This window comes from Danio aesculapii, chromosome 4 (genome assembly GCF_903798145.1).
Source record: "Danio aesculapii chromosome 4, fDanAes4.1, whole genome shotgun sequence".
Classification (NCBI taxonomy): domain Eukaryota; kingdom Metazoa; phylum Chordata; class Actinopteri; order Cypriniformes; family Danionidae; genus Danio; species Danio aesculapii.
Window position 1 is genome coordinate 24780372 of NC_079438.1, and position 18995 is coordinate 24799366.

At 39.4% G+C, this 18995-nt stretch overlaps 1 protein-coding gene, 3 non-coding genes and 2 pseudogenes across 4 annotated transcripts; 2 read left to right on the plus strand and 4 right to left on the minus strand.

Annotated features, from left to right (window-relative positions):
• LOC130222307 (NACHT, LRR and PYD domains-containing protein 12-like) overlaps positions 1–18995 on the plus strand; it is a 339313-nt pseudogene that overhangs the window by 92646 nt on the left and 227672 nt on the right.
• The window catches only part of LOC130222311 (zinc finger protein 850-like), a 535728-nt pseudogene that overhangs the window by 75146 nt on the left and 441587 nt on the right, over positions 1–18995 (minus strand).
• Positions 3605–5568, minus strand: LOC130222385 (tripartite motif-containing protein 16-like). Its single transcript, XM_056454982.1, has 3 exons — positions 5348–5568; positions 4479–4525; positions 3605–4328 (listed from the first exon to the last, which is right to left on the minus strand). The coding sequence occupies exons 1-3, from the start codon at positions 5506–5508 to the stop codon at positions 3805–3807; spliced, it is 732 nt and encodes a 243-aa protein (XP_056310957.1). The 5' UTR covers positions 5509–5568; the 3' UTR covers positions 3605–3804.
• Positions 15766–15884, plus strand: LOC130223878 (5S ribosomal RNA). The gene has a single exon (XR_008836988.1). It is a non-coding gene; the product is annotated as a 5S ribosomal RNA (ribosomal RNA).
• trnap-ugg (transfer RNA proline (anticodon UGG)) lies at positions 16548–16619 on the minus strand. Its single transcript has one exon. It is a non-coding gene; the product is annotated as a tRNA-Pro (tRNA).
• trnaq-uug (transfer RNA glutamine (anticodon UUG)) lies at positions 17031–17102 on the minus strand. The gene has a single exon. It is a non-coding gene; the product is annotated as a tRNA-Gln (tRNA).

Sequence of the window (18995 nt, forward strand, 5' to 3'; positions counted from 1 at the left end):
GATGGTAAGGCAATATCATTTTTGTCTATACATAAACTAATGCATTATTCCAATAATTGCTGCCAGATTGACTTTCATTTGTTTCTTCTATCGTTGTTATTTTTTATCTTTCAAACTCATTTTGTTGCAGTGTGCTCTATATGTTGTTTTGGGAGCCCCCTTTGACTTCACATCGGTAAGTTATTAGGAGCACAAATACTGTAACTGGATTGCATGCTATTTAGATATTTAAAAGATCTCTCTGTATTTCTGTCTTTAAGCATGATTTCCTGAAAATAAAGCAAACATGAATTAAAATGATCCATCCTGACTACAAAATGAATATCAAGTAAAAAAAGATCTGTCTTAAGTGTTTCATGAGTTGTAATAAATACATATAAATATTATGATCATACTTGAGAGGTCTTATTGCATTTAATGCATTAAAACAGTGATACATATTTTATTAATTCTATATGGTTTGCTCTGATTTCTGGCCCAGAAGTATTCTCTGACTTTTAAGTATTTGTCACAAAGCAAACATTAATATCTCATTATAACCTAGTCAAGCATGTTATGGTTTATTAGATTAATCAAGATGATTAGCAATAAAAAAATTCATGATGGAGATTAATAATTAATTAATCAATTATACAATACTCTTTCTTTGTACAAATCATATTACTGTTCTCGGGACAGCGTATGCCATATACTCCAATGGATAATCATATATGGTCTTTCCTGCCTAGATCGTGTGTGCTAGACTGTGTGTGCCTGAAACGTGTGTGGTTCTGCGGGTCTGCAGCTGGATATTATTGGACCGCAGCAGACACACACACACACACACACACACACACACACACACACACAGACAGACAGACAGACAGAGCGCCCGTTTAGCTTTACACTTATTGCATGTATATGTGACAGGATACTGGTAATCTCCACTGCTGTATGGATATCTGTTATATTAATGTACAAAATAAACCTGATTTAACATCCACAAACCGGGATTGAAGCATCTTCCTTTATAATTGTTCTGACACGCGGCTGTGCTGATGAAGTAAAGCTAAGCTAAATCGCTGTAATTCATTACACACATGCACTGTTTTAAAACATTTTAAACATGTGAAAATCACTCTTGATCAGATTTATTGATGATTGATGACCCTAGCGAACTGAACACACCTTTTATTCCCGGCTGCTTTGCGCACGTACGGTCTTGTTGATATGATTATACACGTGACCACCGGACATGTTAATGCGCGCAGCTGTCAATCAATTCGGTGGGCGGGGGGACCACTCTCCTATGTAAAGTTGCGGTCGATCTGAAAAACGCTCTAATTGGTCCACCATTTATATGTTGCTAAATTCGAAAAAAAAAAGGACTGGGTGTGTTTATTTCACCCCAATATGACAGTCTATACACCATACATGCACATATGTCTGTCCAAACAGCTTGAAAAGTAGATTTTTCACCATAGGTGCCCTTTAATTTATATTTAATAATTTATTTAAAGCTATACAGTTGAAGTCAGAATTATTAGCCCCCATTTATTTCTGTTTAATAGAGAGCAGATTTCTCCAACACATTTCTAATCATAATAGTTTTAATAACTCATTTCTAATAACTGATTTATTTTATCTTTGTCATGATGACAGTAAATACTATTTGACTAGATATTCTTCAAGATACTAGTATTCAGCTTAAAGTGACATTTAAAGGCTTAACTAGGTTAATTAGGTTAACTAGGCAGGTTAAGGTAATTAGGCAAGTTATTGTATAATGATGGTTTGTTCTGTAGACTATCGAAAACAAATATAGCTTAAAGGGGCTAATAATATTGACCCTAAAATGGTGTTTAATAAATTAAAAACTGCTTTTATTCTATCTGAAATAAAACAAATAAGACTTTCTCCAGAAGAAAAAATATTATCTGACATTCTGTGAAAATTTCCTGAATCTGTTCAACATCATTTGAGTTGAATCATTTCAGAATCATTTCAGACTTCACCTGTATATTTTCTTAGATTAAACAATACACAAACGTGGTCTGGGTTGTCAGCCAAATCTACACTACAACTAGACTACATTATTCCTCTAAATTTGACTTTCCTAAATTTACATTGAAATAAATCTAAACAAATCTTAAAAGGTCTGAAAATTGAATTGATTTTATTTTAAATTTTAAAATTGCACTGCAGTCAATTACATGTAATATAATACAATCCTGTTCTAGTTTAAACAGTTAAACTATCATATATCTGTAAATGCATAGAGAAACTCACTATTACAAATGCTCTGCTAATTTTGTTCATATAGCTATACGGTACATTTGATATATTAGCATGAAAGGTTTCATTGCACATGCATTCATATTGTTTATTACTTATTGTTTCAGATTTGCAGTGATGCAGTAGGTAGTGCTGTCGCCTCACAGCAAGAAGGTCGCTGGTTCGAGCCTCGGCTGGGTCAGTTGGCGTTTCTGTGTGGAGTTTGCATTTTCTCCCTGCGTTCGCGTGGGTTTCCTCCAGGTGCTCCAGTTTCAACCCATAATATTATAAACCCTAAATCAAATCTTTCAATATATTGAGATGTTTTGCACAGGTCCAGATAATATATAAAATGGCATGAAATGGTTTGTTTTTGCTTATCATTTTCCATTTCTTCCTGTTTCTGAGGATTAAGAATTTGTGGATATTTAGATTAGAAGCAAGTCAGAAAATCTTGAGTGAGGAAAGGATTTTTGCCGAGTAAAAAATACATAACTGTATTTATTTATTGTTCAGTAAGCGTGAAGAATTTGATGCAAGGATTCAGCTTGATTTAAAGAACACTGGTTATCTCTAGTGATGCTGTGGTCAATAAATAAATGTGAGAAATCTAATGTTGTCTGGGTTTGTGTTCGTTAGGTAGCTAAATGGTGCTGGACTTTTAGAAAGTAGTGAATTGTTAGTGTAAATGTTCAGCAGCTGTCTGGTAGTCAATACCACTGCATTCTCATTAAAGCATATCAATAATCCATATTACACTCTATTGTTTGCTTATCATTGTGTTATTGTCAGAATGTAACTTTAGATATAAACAATACAACTAAATGCATATCTCTATATGTAAACGTAGAACTAGGCTACGATTAACCAGTACACTATCCAACTATTTGTGTTTGAATTTCTCTAATTAAATGAATTAAATGAATCTGCACTTGGGCTTTTGATTATCTGAATTATCTGGTGAGTGTATCAGTTGTGCATATTCTATAGTGAGTGTATAACTCACTTCCTGATACATCAACTTAGCGTTTATATTTAGCGTAATATAATTAAAATATAGATTTATAAACAGGACATTTAATCATCTGGAGCGTTTCATCCCCCCCTACTGGACACATTAGGAACAACAGGGGCGTAAAACTGCCTGGATCCAAGTCTGCAGATGCTCCATATAGGGTGGGATTGGGGCAGAGCAAATCACAGAATCTGGATGCACAACTAGCACAGTAGGTGGCGATATGCACAAAGAATGCAATTCACCAAAAACTAAAGAGGAAGAAGAGGAAGATGAACGGATGTACCGAAACATCAAGAGCAAGTTCTGCTGAGGTTAACTACTTGATAAAACATGTTTTACAAATAAATCAAGAAACAAATCTCTCAATGAATCGCCACACTCACTTACAGTTCTTCCCAATCATTTACACACATTTTCTGAAAGCAGGTCTCATATTGTCAGAACTCCACACACACACACACACACACACACACACACACACACAGCTGCTGACTGCTCCTGCAGAGGATTGTGGGTAAATCTCTCGTCAGTCTTCAGCTCAGTTTCACTGATGATCCAGGATAAAGCCCAAACCCAGGCCAGAGCGGCTCAGTGAATGTGGTCTGGACTGAGTGGATGAGGCTCATTGTGTCTCTATAGATGTTGTAGAAGATCAGAGTTCCTGCACTGTGATCCACAAACACTCCTATTCTCCTGCTGAGCGGCTTCACTGGGAGATCAGTGTGTGTGTTATTGTGTGTGAATGAGAAACTGGAGGAAAAGCAGAGCAAACTCCAGGACTGAGCATTATATCCAAACACACACTCAACACCTCCTCCCTTCCTCCTGATGCTCTTATATGACACTGATATACACACATGATCTCCACTCCAGTCAGTCTCCCAGAAACAGCGTCCACACACACTCTCTCTGCACAACACCTGAGACCAATGATCAAATCTGTCTGGATGATCAGGATACGGCTGATTCTCCCACACACACTTCACCTCTCTGTTCTCCTCAGACAGAATGAGACGAGTGTGTGCTGTGTTTGGATCCAGTGTGAGGAAACAGACATCTGAACACAAGAACACACACATTTATAACCACAGCTGTGTGTGTGTGTGTGTGTGTGTGTGTGTGTGTCTGTAAGTGTGTGTGTGTGTGTGTGCGTGTGTATGTCTGTGTGTGTGTGTGTGTGTGTGTGTGTGTGTGTGTGTAGTCCTACATTTGTGCAGTCCTGCTGTAATCCTCGCATCTCCTCCATGATCCAGACTGTAAACACACACAGATGGAGAGAATGAGCTGTTTAGTTTCCCCCTCAGCTAATAAGCTAAAGCTAGCACTGAGCTGCTCAGCTACACGCTCCAAACTCTTCAGCTAAAACACACAACACTTGTTGGTTCCAGCCGGGATGCACAATGAATCTAACACAGTGCGTTCTTTTCCTCTGCTGTTGGTGAAGCGAGCGCAGATACTGCTCATGTTGATGGAGACACCCTGCTGCAATATTCATTTATTACAGTGATCACACTTAGCTTTGCCATCGTTCTTCAGCACATGCAGCCTTTGAGCACATGTTGCAGTCCATCTCTAAACTATGTTCAGATTATTAAAGCTGCTTGCCAGCGCCCAAGTTCCTGACAGATTAGCAAGTGAAAAATACACATGTGTGCACAGAGAAGAGGAATCCAGATGTTGATTTTAGAACAAGAGTCTGAACATTAATCCAAGTGTCTGATTCCAGAATCTGAATCCATCTTCAATCCCCAACCCTATTCCTGACCTGATATTGGAGGATTCTTCAGCACAAATGGAGGAAGAAGTTTCTCTGCTCAGCTCAAATGCTGAAACTGTACAGTGTGTCCCGCTTAATGTCACAACTGAGCCAAAACACTCCAACATTTACAGAGGAGATTCATTTCACACTCAATGATTTGCTCTTCATAGACATGACTGGAATACTCTACAAGCTGTATCTTCTGTCTGTCCTCACCCCATAACCCTCACAGAAAACTGAAGATCAGAAAAGAGCTTTCTAGTGTCTTTTTAAAGCCATTCAGTGGAAAAGCACAAGGCCAGTGATGCTCCACATACTTGAGTTTGTCCAGTGTGTAGTTTGGATCCTCCAGTTGTTCAGAGAGCAGCTTGACTCCTGAATCTCCTGGATGATTGTAGCTCAGATCCAGCTCTCTCAGGTGTGAGGGGTTTGAAGTCAGAGCTGAAGACAGAAAACCACAGCCTTCCTCTGTCACCATACAGCCAGACAATCTACAAACACAGCAATAGTCCACATCACACAGTTGGACAATCACACATCTCTTTGTGTTGTGAAGATGCTGACTGCTGTTTCTGCTCATGTCAACAGCAGTGATGAACACACACACACACACACACACACACACACATCCTGATCAGCTCTCCTTATTGATCAAGCCCTCACATCAGCAAACACACTCACACACTCAACAAGGACTCAACATCATCTGTAGAACTGTATATCAATAGAAATAAAATCACACTCCTGCACATTTGGGCTCCACATCTGGTAAGACTTAAGGGCTGTTCACAAGGAAAGTGATGTTGAATGTTGACACACACAGACATAGTCACAACCTGCTAAAGTTTTCAAAAAGTGAACTAAGACTGCAACTATTTGGGGAAATCTCTATAAAAGGTCTTCAAATCTGATTTAGATTTAAAGGAATTGTTTTTCATCTTTAAAATAGGATTTATTCTTGTGTTTAAAGCTTTTGTCATTACGCTACTTCAGTGTCTCAGACTCATTCACAAATGATAATTAAATGCTGGATTAATGCACAAGAGAGTTTGGCGACACGTTTTAGAGCATTTCAAATATATATTATATGTGCACGCTGTATAAGAGCACATACAGCCGCTCAGCATAATGGAGTACAGCCCATTCTGAAAATCCAGATTTTCCTCCATTTCACAGTCAATATAGGCAGTGTATTTTGGTGCATTTAAACAAAACAGATTTATTCAACAGAAATATTTATTACAAGAATATTTTAGTCATCAAACATATTCAGAAATTGAAAGATAACACAATTAAATTCAGGCTAAATATTGCAAAAAACCCTACAAAATTTCAGCTGAATTCTTCCATTGTTTTGCTTCTCTTGATTTTTCCTCTTTTTTCATTTTGTATTGAATATTTTTCTAGAACAGATCAATTTGAGTGGACCAGTTTTTGGAGCTTTATCATAAGTTATTTTGTTAGATGAGCTCCAGATTTGGCTAATCTATTGTATATCCACAAATATAATATTGTAGAGCTTCCTATTTCAAATAGGAATGTAAAAGAGAGATTAGTGAGGGGTGTACTTATATATGCTGAGCACTGTATATTGTTCACCCAGAGTGTTTACATGGTCACACAGCAAGTCATACAACAAGCATTTAGTTTGGGCTAGCTGTTGCAGATGGACATTGCTGTACACTGCCCTTGATGGGTTAGTGGGGGAGTGTCTGTTGTCTCTAAGTGTCAATTATTCATGAGCATTGTCACTCACGCATACCGCTGAGATCACCCAAAACAAAGCCAACAAATCCTAGATCATTTGTAATGTTTTCTTTGAATGAGAGAACAGAATCATTTTCACATAATTGTGCAGTAAATATTCCAGCCTACAAGACTGCTTACTCTAAAGTCTTGTTCTGGCACATTCAGTCTGCTTTTTGGACCTTATTTCAGCTATTTTGTCCTCTAAAACCTACTAACCACACATAATATTTATTTCTAAAAAACACAAGCATGTACACCAATATTTCTCACATATTATTGTAGCACAGTTTGTGCTGAATACAAATAAAATACATGTTGGCCAGTACTATGAAAGAAGTAGCTGAAATAAGCACAAATGTCAGGGCATGTCAAAACATCTCAGGGGTCCCAAAATCACCTCAGACCCCTGAGGGTTAACTACAGGTATAGTATGAGCAGTGTGAAACATAATTACTGATCAACCATAATTCCTGTTATCTGGGGTTTAGTATCACCCAGGGTTAACATGTTCAAGCATGAAAAGCCCTAATATGAAACTGTCTGACTGTAGTTATTGTAGAGTGGAGAATCATTTACCTCAGTGTCTCCAGTTTACAGTGTTGACTCTTCAGTCCATCAGAGAGAAGCTTCACTCCTGAATCCTGCAGGTCATTGTTACTCAGGTCCAGCTCTCTCAGGACACAGTTTGAGGATTGTAGAGCTGAAGACAAACTCTTACAGGACCGAACAGTGAGATTACAGCTCTGTAGCCTGTGTAGAGGACAAACACAATATGTATGTGTTGATCTGGTGTGTTTAGTAGTCTGAAGCATGTATGAATGTAGTGACTGGTTTAACTTTACCAATTATTGAGCACATCTGGTGATTTTAGCTTTAAATAGTATTAATGTCTATAAAACACAATTAAATGGCTTCCTTCAGATGCTCCAATAGCCCAACTCTTCATTAACCACCTAACACTGCAAGACAGGAAATACTTTTTAAACTGTTTTATTTATTAATATTTAATGAACAAACTAATAACAATAATTTTCTGTAGCATCTTTAAAAGTTGCATCTCAAAGCCCTTTACAGAATAAAGTGAAACAGGTGGGTATATAACAGAAATAAAGAAATTAAATAATAAAACACGGAGAGAACATGTAAACTCCACACAGAAATGTCAACTTGACCAGGTAAAGACTTGAACCAGGGACATTCTTGTTATGAGGCCTCGATGCTAACCACTGGGCCTCTGTGCCACCCTGTCAAGGAAAGAGGAGGAGTAGGGGTGGAAGGGGGGATTCTTCAAAGCGAAGGCGGCTAAGGTAAGATACTCTGGTTATTATAGTGATTTAGGAATCATCTGATTGGTGGATCCAATGCATTAGCAGTCAATCATAATCACATGCTCCTCTCATAATTAGTTTATTAATAAACTTCAGTTAAATACACAGATTCTGTGCATCACAGTGTATTAGCGATTCCTTCTATACACAATTGTTCATTCTCCACAATTAAAGTATACAGTTTTGCCTTTTAATACAAGCAGTCAGATATATGAAGTGTTTTAATTTTAACAGCAAATTTTGATTTAGTTTTAGTCGTATTTCAGCCTTCTGAATCATTTTAGGTTTAGTCGACTACATTTGATCAGAGTTTTAAGCTGCTCTTTGGTGTCTGACCACAAGATCTGCTCAATAGTTCCAGAGTGCACAAGCTCTTTCATGCTGATGATTTCTAGGCGCAGTCTCTTTTCAGTAACAGATTTTGTAGATTTGAGAGCATCGAGAACAGAATGATTGTCTGTTATTCATACAATGGGCAAGTTGTTGCATGAGCAGTCACCAGTGGTGATCTCTGAGTAGAGTGTAGCAAGGAAAACTGCATTGTCAATCCCGTCTGCAAGTGCCAAAGCCTCTGCTGCTAAGGTACTTCGTACAACCCTCCTGATGCGTTTTGACTGCCAGGATATTGGTGAGAATCTTCCATTTTCTCCCATAAGCATGATGAAATGTCTACATTGTGTGCCACCATCTGGTAGGTTTCCCATTGAGGAATCACTGAACACTACTAGCTTAACAGAGCTGTTGTTCCCCAAGTACTGAAACCTCAAGTTAAGCTCTTCTGATCTGAGTTTTGGGATAAGTTTATTTGCACAATGCAGGGTCTGAACAGAAGCATGCTTTGTGTTAGATGCCAAGATGGATATGTCACACATTATGTCAGGTCTGCTTTGTCTGGCAGCCCACAATATTTGTCCAACCTTTCTTAGTCTAGCCTGATGCACTCGTACATACTGTAGGTTCCGCCATGCCTGACAAATACAACTACACCATCTTGGCCTAGGACCACACCTGGACCTTTCCACTCACTGCAGTCTATTCTCTTATAATATACTTTGTCCCCTGTCTCATATCTGTCTCATATCTATCATGAACAGGTCACAGTTGCTTACGAAGGGCTCTTCTGATTCTTTCTGAGCATTCGGCTTCTGTGAATGCTTTTCTCATTGCATGCAGTGTTTCAATTTGTTTAGCAACCCAGGTACTTGTCCTTGTTTCCAGAGCTGGTGGCTTATCAGTGAGCACTGAAAGCAGATTCGGGTTTTGCTCAAACACTAGCTGGTAAGGGCTGAAACTGTGTTCATTCTTAGCCATTAATGCCCAGTCAAGGGCTGTTTTCCAGTCACAGTTGTTGTCCTTTTTCACCTTCAGCTAAATTTCAGTGAGGGTCTGATTATGCCTTTCTAAAAGGCCATTGCTCCATGGGCTGTAGGCCGCAGTTGTTTTAACTTGAATGTTAACATTTTCAGCCATATCCCTCATTTCGTCGTTATTAAATTCACCTCCGTTGTCACTAAACAGTCTGCATGGAGGACCATGAACACTTATTCAACAGTGAATAAACTGCTTCACCATCTCTCTTGGGTTCTTTGTGGTGACAATACTCCCTGCACTGAAGCGTGTGAAGCGGTCAATAGCATGCAAATACCATATTCCAGGCCCAAACTCATGCAAGTCCACTGCCACAGTCTCATTATATGTTGATGCCATATTCAAACCTACAACAGGGTTATGTTTTGGCTTACTGTATCTACTACATGCATCACAGTTTTTCACAATGTTCATGAGAATAGTGTTGCTTTCATCATCATGATTACCTGAGCAGGCCAGTCATTTGTTTAGTCTATCGGCTGAAGCATGTCCAAATTGTCTGTGTAGTTTCAACAGTACTCTCTCCTTTTCTTTAGTTGTCATGTTTTCTGTCACAGACAGAATTTCTTCATTTGGTGTCGTGGTCTCACTTGTCTCCTTTTCTTCTAGAATGCGGTCATCTCTCAAGTTCACACAGAAATGTCCTGAAGTTATTAGCTCAAGTTTAACAGGTTGTTTAAACGTTGTTGCTTTGTCATGTGCAATGTCCAGAACTGCACTTGCTCTTTTGAGTGATGCTTTGCTTAAATGCATTGGTATATCAGCAGGAACAACTTCTGTCTCTATTTTGCATTTGGTGTGTCCTATTCTTGTTGCAATAGTACCTTTCTTTGTGGAGTAAACAACTTTGCCATCACCAAATCTAAAAGGTCTTGCACTTTGTTTCTCACTTATTTTTTGGAACTCACTCTCTGTTAGCCCACTTGTGTAATCTTCAAGCCATTTTTCCCCACACACGGTTCTTGTACAGGCTGTGTCAATCACAGCTGATCCTAAAGCCTCCACCATGAAGATTTCAGAGTTAGACATAGAATCATTTGAAAACAAAGTGATGTTACATTCTTCAATGTCATCTTTTAATCTTACATCTTTTGTCATTTTTACATGTTCCTTTTTATTGGGACAGTCCTTTGCCCAGTGAAATGTGCTTTGGCAATAGCACATTTTGTTCTTCTCCCATATTTATCAAGGGGATTTGTACCTTGAGCTACAGTTTGGAATTGCTGTGTATTATTTAGCTTAGTTCCCCGTTTGCCTGAGCATCTTATGTAGTAAGCGTCATCTGCGCTCTGCAGAGTACTGGCACCCTCTTGTGGTGAAGTAACGTTAGGATGATTTCAAGTCCGTGAAAGAAACGGTGGGGCAAGCTGTTAGCGCTAATTGTTTATCTTTAACAGTAAGACCAGCCTTATCGAGTAGCTTGAAAGCTAGTACAGCATCTGGGAGCTCCATTTTGAACTTACGCAGCCTGTTGTATCGACGTTTGAACTTGACGATGTGGTCCACCATAGAAACACCACTTTCTCTTATGATCCGGTCAAACTCTGTGTACGCTTCGTACTGTCGATCTCTTTTCTTCTTTTAAAAACACAGAGTCCAATTTTTCTATTATTATCTATGTTTGCATACCATTGTCAGCATTCAAATCATCCGTGGGTATTTCCAGTGCGCTGTTTTTTGTCTGCCCGTTAGTGACAAGGTAACTGCCAAGGCTTGTTTCTTTTGTCCAGGTCTGTGACGTGTCTCCAGATTTCAATCTCATTTTTCCAACTTTCATAAGCTGTTTTTTCGTCAAACAATGGCAGATTTTTGTAATTCCCAGCAGCAGCCATCCTCTGCTACCAATGTTAAATCAAATCACTACAGCGGTTCTTTTTATTTGTAACACACATTCTCTCCAACACATAACTCCCGCATCTGGTAATACAATATGTAAATGTCTGTGTGATATTGTTGAGTGGAGAATCATTTACCTCAGTGTCTCCAGTTTACAGTGTTGACTCTTCAGTCCATCAGAGAGAAGCTTCACTCCTGAATCCTGCAGGTCATTGTTACTCAGCTTCAGCTCTCTCAGGACACAGTTTGAGGATTGTAGAGCTGAAGACAAACTCTCACAGCACTGAACAGTGAGGTAACAGCCCTGTAGCCTGTGTAGAGAACAAACACAATATGTATGTGTTGGTCTGATGTGTTTAATAGTCTGAAGCACATCTGACTGTAGTGACTGGTTTAACTTCACCAATTAGTGAGCACATCTGGTGATTTGAGCTTTTAATAGGATTTAGGTTTATGCAACAAAAGTAAATGGCTTCCTTCAGATGTCCGAATAGATGAAGAAATATTTTAATCAAAAGACGAGAAGATCATACACAAAGGTCCACAGATAACAGACAATAAAACACATGAACAAACTAAATAATAATCATTTCCTTTAGCACATTTAAAAGCTGCATATCAACAGACAAATAAAAGCAAACAGAGATACAGAAATATAGAAAATAAATACATCTATTTTGAAGTGCCAGTGATAAGGACTGCCTCACCTGTGTATGCAAAATTTAAGGACACATTATATCTCTGTGCTCCAGCTGTTTATCCTGATCCACAGGATCTGCCCTGATTTACTGTCCAGTAGTCCCTGCCTTGGCTTTGTCCTCCTTCCTGTTCACCTGTCTGTCAGTTTCCCCCTCACCATCTGTCCTGTACCCTGTCATGGTTTCATTTACCTGCCTCTCCCCCATCACCCTTGTCCCCTGTAACACCTCCAGCTTGCTGAACTCACTCTTGTTTTGTGTTTTCCTCTGAGGATCATCTGGAATCTTCTCCTAGAAGGGAGCTATGTCATGGTCCTGGTTGGCCTGTCCTTGTACTGTTGTGTTTTTCTTATGTTCTCTGTGTTCACCTCATGTTTTCCCCATGTTACTCTTGTTAGTTGCCCAGTTACTCTTAACCCCCTTGGTAACCTATTAGTCTCTGTGTGTTTAAGCTCCTCTGTTTCAGTCATTATGTGTTGATCAGAGTTTGCTGTATGTGTGTATGTTTCTCTTGTCTGTGTTTTCTGCTCTTCAGCTCTGTCATTTTCTTTGTGTATGGATTTTACTTAACATTAGAACTGCACCTAAATGCACCTCTTGCATTTGCTTTGCCTGCCTGCATGATTAGAGGAAGATATGATAAAGAAGAGGGTGGCACTGTGGTTCAGTGGTTAGCACTTTCGCCTAACAACAAGAAGGTCGCTGGTTTGAGTCCCAGCTCCAGTTTCCCCCACACAGTATGTCCAGCTATAGGAGGGCTTTAAAATCTGCCAGGGCTGAGCACCTCTGCAAACTGATAGAAAATAATCATAACAATCCTAGATTCTTATTTAACACCATTGCTAAATTAACAAATAATCGGTCATCTTTGGAACAAAACGTTCCACCGCAAATTAGTAGTGATGACTTCATGAATTTTTTCAGTGATAAAATAGAAGGCTTTAGACAGAAAATAGGAGATATTAAACTTTCTGCACCGCCTTATACTTCAAATCCAGTAAACACGCCTCTGAATCTAAATAACCTACAGTGCTTTAAAATCATAGAACAGGAAGAGCTAGACAAAATTATAAATAGCTCTAAATCAGCTACGTGTATATTGGACCCAATTCCGACAAAGTTACTGAAAGAATTGCTACCTGTTATAGGAGAACCTCTTCTTAACATTATCAACTCTTCTTTATCTTTAGGCCATGTTCCAAATCCTTACAAGTTAGCTGTTATTAAACCTATTATTAAGAAACCACAACTGGACCCCAGCAACTGAGCTAATTATAGGCCTATTTCAAACCTTCCATTTATATCTAAAATACTAGAAAAAGTTGTTTCTGCTCAATTATGCTCCTTTCTGCAGACCAACAATGTTTTTGAAGTGTTTCAGTCAGGTTTCAGAGCTCATCACAGTACAGACACTGCATTAGTGAAAATAACCAACGATTTACTCTTAGCTGCTGACCAAGGGTGCATCTCGCTATTAGTTCTACTCGATCTTAGTGCTGCATTTGACACCATTGACCATGGTATCCTCATTAATCGCTTAAAGTCTACAGGTGTCCAGGGACAGGCCCTACAATGGTTTAAGTCATACTTATCTGACCGTTACCAGTTTGTGAATATTTTTGGACAGCCTTCACAAATCAGCCCAGTAAAATACGGGGTGCCTCAAGGATCAGTTTTAGGCCCTTTGCTGTTTACAATATACATGCTACCCCTGGGAGACATTATTAGAAGACATGGGATCAGCTTTCACTGCTATGCAGATGATACTCAATTATATATTTCAACTAAACCTGACAAGACGTCTAAACTGTCCAAGCTAACTGAGTGTATTAAAGATGTTAAAGACTGGATGACCAACAATTATCTTCGCTTAAACTCAGACAAAACAGAATTATTACTTATTGGGCCTAAATCCTGTACACAGCAGATCTCACAACTCGACCTACAATTAGAGGGATACAAAGTTAGCGTTAGCTCTACTATAAAAGATCTGGGTGTCATATTAGACAGCAATTTAACTTTTAAAAATCATATATCCCATGTCACAAAAACTGCTTTCTTTCATCTGAGAAATATTGCTAAGTTACGAAGTATGCTATCCATCTCAGATGCAGAAAAGCTAGTCCATGCTTTTATGACTTCTAGGCTGGACTACTGTAATGCACTGTTTGCTGGCTGCCCAGCATCCTCTATTAACAAACTTCAATTAGTACAAAATGCAGCTGCCAGAGTTCTTACCAGGTCTAGAACATATGATCACATCACCCCAATTTTATCCTCCTTACACTGGCTGCCTGTTAAGTTTCGTATTGAATTTAAAATATTGCTTCTTACATATAAAGCTTTAAATAATCTAGCTCCTGTTTATCTAACCAATCTTCTGTCTCGCTACAATCCAACTCGCTCTTTAAGGTCTCAAAACTTAGGGCTTCTGGTAGTACCTAGAATAGCAAAGTTGAGTAAAGGAGGTCGAGCCTTCTCATTTATAGCTCCTAAACTCTGGAATAGCCTTCCTGATAACGTCCGAGGCTCAGACACACTCCAATTCAAAACTAGATTATCGACCTATCTGTTCAGTAAAGCATACACTTAGTGCACCACTTAGGGGGCTTCCACACAGGTTATGCAACTTGTTGATATACACTGTGAACATCAGCTACGCTAATTATTTTCTTTATTCTCCATTTCCACCTGTGGATACTCTTCCCGAGGCCCTCAGACTATGCAGAGTCACTGATTCGATCCAAGACCAACGACGAGATGATCCCAAGGTTTCCATATCCTGGACCTGGCCGAATCCTGAGCAGCTACTGTGATGGTCATGGAAGAGTGGAGAACATGAGACTGATTCCTGTGACGCTTCAGAGACAGACGAGTCTTCGCTGAGGCCAGCTTCCAGCCTCCGCCACTGAGACTGCAGCTCTGCACAAGACGTTTGGCCAGCGGAGAAATTAAAATGGTCGTGCCCAACTGAGCCTGGTTTCTCTCAAGGTTTTTTTTCTTCACTTCCGCCATTAGTGAAGTTTTTTTTCCCTCTCCGCTGTCGCCACTGGTTTGCATGGTTCGGGATCTGTAGAGCTGCGCATCGTTGGATTTGCCCTTCAATATTTGGACTCTCAATAGTGATTATTAAACCACACTGAACTGAGCTCAACTGAACTGAACTTAAACACTACAAACTGAACTACACTGTTCCTATTTACTGTGACCTTTTTTATGTGAAGCTGCTTTGACACAATCTACATTGTATAAGCGCTATACAAATAAAGGTGATTTGAATTGAATTGAAAGTTACTGTTGGGGCTGAACAAAAAATGTAATAATAAAAAACTCATAAATTTACATTTTATGTAAAAAAAAAACACATTGTTGTGAAGCTATGAATGTAATATGGCCTTTTTAATGTTTTGTCTGAAGTGTAACCTGGATAAATAAGTGAATTGTATGAATTTTGAACAGTGTAATGAAAGAAAAGAAAAAAATGGCAATGCCTGATCTCATCTGAACTCGGAAGCAAAGCAGGGTTGGGCCTGGTTAGTACTTGGATGGGAGACCGCCTGGGAATACCAGGTGCTGTAAGCTTTTTGAATTCCTTCATTTGGCAAAAAAATTCATAAATAAATAAAAAATAAATAAAAAACTATTGAGGGGCCAAGGGCATTGTTTCTGTCAGTGCTGTGTCAAGGCAAGCTGAGCGGCACTTGGCTCCTGGTGCTGCGCCTATTTTTAAATAGCCAACTCTTGACGGCTGCTCTCGCTTACGGCCATACCACCCTGGCAATGCCTGATCTCATCTGAACTCGGAAGCAAAGCAGGGTTGGACCTGGTTAGTACTTGGATGGGAGACCGCCTGGGAATACCAGGTGCTGTAAGCTTTTTGAATTCCTTCAAGGAGGAGGACCGTGGTAGCATCAAATTGCTGTCTCAGCGTAAAGTATCGGAACTACTCACTGATTGGTGTGATTGAAAACGGTCTCATTCAGTTCACTGCTTTGAAGCAAGGAGAGAAGGAAGAGGTTCCACCGATATTTGGACTCGAATCACTGGACTAACCATTACACCATGGAAACAAGACCCTTCTTATAGGCTATCTAATGCTCGGAAACTGTTGTTGAAACAGGCCTCTGTGAAAGCCAAGCTGTCCCTCAAAGCCAAAAGCAACTGCAAGGGCTCGTCCAGTAAATGAAACTGGGACCTCTCACACCCAAAGCAAGAATCATACCCCTAGACCAACGAGCCTATAAAAATCAGCAAGTTTACATGGCAACACTATCTGCTGACTAACCGGCATTCTCTGAAAACGGCCTCTGTCTAAAACCTCAACGCCCTCATAAAACATGAGACAACTGTACGGGCTCACTTGGAATTTGAACCTGGGAGCTCTCGTGGCATGAGCGAGAATCATTCTCCTAGAACAGCAAGCCACTGTGCAGGGAAGGTTTTATGTGGTGATACTATCTGCTGACAAACTGGAATTCTTCGAAAGAAGATTTTATGAAAGCCATAATGCCCCCCTGTAAAACACAAGACAGCTGCAAGGGCTCGTCCGGGATTTGAACCCGGGACCTCTCGCACCCAAAGCGAGAATCATACCCCTAGACCAACGAGCCACTAACACGCAAAGCTTTCACATGGCATCAGAAGCAGTGCATGGTTGGAAATCTTTATGTAACAATTGAGTCACAACATACCTTCAAAATCTCATGCGTTGAAGCAGGGCTTGTGCGTGAATTCTCCCACCCAAAACCAGACTCGCAGCCCCAGACCGACAAGTTGAGTCACTCGTTTACTTATAAATTTTTGTTGTCCAGCTGTTTCAGTGAGTAAATTGATCTCATCAGTTTCACAGATTTATGCTGCATGGCAAAACCACACATAATGTTACATAAGTGATTGCTGAAGGAGGACCGTGGGAGCATCAAACAGCTATCTCAGCGTATAGTATCGGAACTACTCACTGATTGGTGTGATTGAAAATGGTCTCATCCATTTCACTGATTTAAAGCAAGAAGCAAAGGCAGAGGTTCCACCGAGATTTGAACTCAGATCACTGTATTCAAAGTCCAGAGTGCTAACCATTACACCATGGAACCAAGACACTTCTTACAGGCTATCTAATGCTCAGAAACTGGTTATGAAACAGGCCTCTGTGAAATCCAAGCTGTCCCTCAAAACAAAAATCAACCGCAAGGGCTCGTCCAGGATTTTAACCCGGGACCTCTCACACCCTAAGCGAGAATCATACACCTAGACCAACTAGCCACTAAAACATGAAGTTTTCACATGGCATCAGAAGCAGTGCATGGTTGGAAATCTTTATGTAACAATTGAGTCAGTACATACCTTCAAAATCTCATGCGTTGAAGCAGGGCTTGTGCGTGAATTCTCCCACCCAAAACTAGACTCGCAGCCCCAGACCGACAAGTTGAGTCACTGCATAACAGCAGATGCCACCCACCCAACGCACAACTTCTTCAGTCTGCTGCCATCAGGGAGGAGACTGCGCAGTCTCCAGGCCAGGACCAACAGACTGAAAGACAGCTTCATCCATCAGGCTGTCAGGAAGCTGAACTCTCTCCCAGCTCTGCTCCCCGCTCCCTCCCCACGCACCTCCTCCCCTCGCACCTCTGGACTCTGACACACATACACACACACACACACACACACACACATATTAATTTATATATATTTGGTTGACAATAAATAAATAAAAGAAAGAATTAATGAATGAATCCTACAGTCTGCTTGTGCCTCTATGTTTATAGAGTTACTGGAGACATCCAGTAAGACACAGTCAAATATTCAGTCCAAATGCACTGGAGAGACCTGAAACATGTTAATTTTTCCTTATTGGCTATATGACATTTAGATGTTGCATAATATTCTGTGGTCTTAAGGAAAGTGTTAAGTATTTCAGCACATAAGAGCAAATATAGCTTATAGCCCATTTCGTTGCGCTCGGCAGCTTTTCACTAATAAAGCTTTTCATGTAAATTTCATTTTTCAATTTTAGCACGTCATATAAAAACATCGGCATTTATGATATCCTGCCGCCGGGCCTGCTATAGCGAAACTTTATTGTTTGAGAAGAAACAAAAACGGAAACTGCATGAAAACCTGGCTGGGAAGACGGCGATAACATGAATTTTCTGTTCTTCAACGAGAAAAAAAAAAAAAAAAAAAAAAAAAATTGCAGACACGACACAATGACGGCGTTAATTATACAACGCAGTGTTTGCGGTCATATTAACAACTAACATTAATATCAATAACTCCTCTCGCTTTAGACTTTACCTTTTAGAGCTTGTTCTTGTCGGCGCAATATAAGTTTATTGCATGTATAGCTACGAATCAGATTATGAAGAATGATTAAGAGCATGCTTTTCCTTTATTTCATCCTTTCCGTAAGGTGTTTTATTTATTTATTTATTTATAATTTTTTAAATAATGATGACAATATTCACTGTCTAAGCATTCCTCGGTATACTACCAACAAATTACGCCCCTGTACCCAAGTAGCCTACCTAAGTTAATTTACATTTCATGTAAAAATTAAGAAATCAAAAAAGACCAAAGTATTATACTAAATATCCGTACAAACGAACATGTTTGTTGTTTAACTTTCGTTGATAAAACAACACAATACAGCCTATAATAATGTAGGCTAGTTAAATAGAAATAACTTTAACTGCTTGAAACGGTAAACGTTACATTTTAGAAACTTCACAAATACTAATCAATAATAATATAAATAGTAACGAAGAACAAAAATATTAGCCTAGGCTTGTAACAACATAAGTCAGATGTTGAAAAAAAACTGCGTCTCTCCGCCTTTTGTTTTCTATTCATATTTTAAATTCTTTGCCAGAAAAACTAACATGTTGACTTTGTTCGGTTTAAGCGGAGACTTATTTGAGATTACAATGTTTCCAGCAGCACTGAGACGGTGTGCCTGTAACGCATGCAGATACTTTTTCGCAACCGTG

What these genes read in the sequence shown, in the direction of transcription:
- LOC130222385 (XM_056454982.1), bottom strand. Translation starts at nt 5,508, where the DNA reads ATGGTGACAGAGGAAGGCTGTGGTTTTCTGTCTTCAGCTCTGACTTCA. An exon ending in TACACACTGGACAAACTCAA is followed by an intron (nt 4,526 to 5,347) that starts GTATGTGGAGCA and finishes GTGTGTTTACAG; the next exon opens with TCTGGATCATGGAGGAGATG. An exon ending in TACAGCAGGACTGCACAAAT is followed by an intron (nt 4,329 to 4,478) that starts GTAGGACTACAC and finishes TCTTGTGTTCAG; the next exon opens with ATGTCTGTTTCCTCACACTG.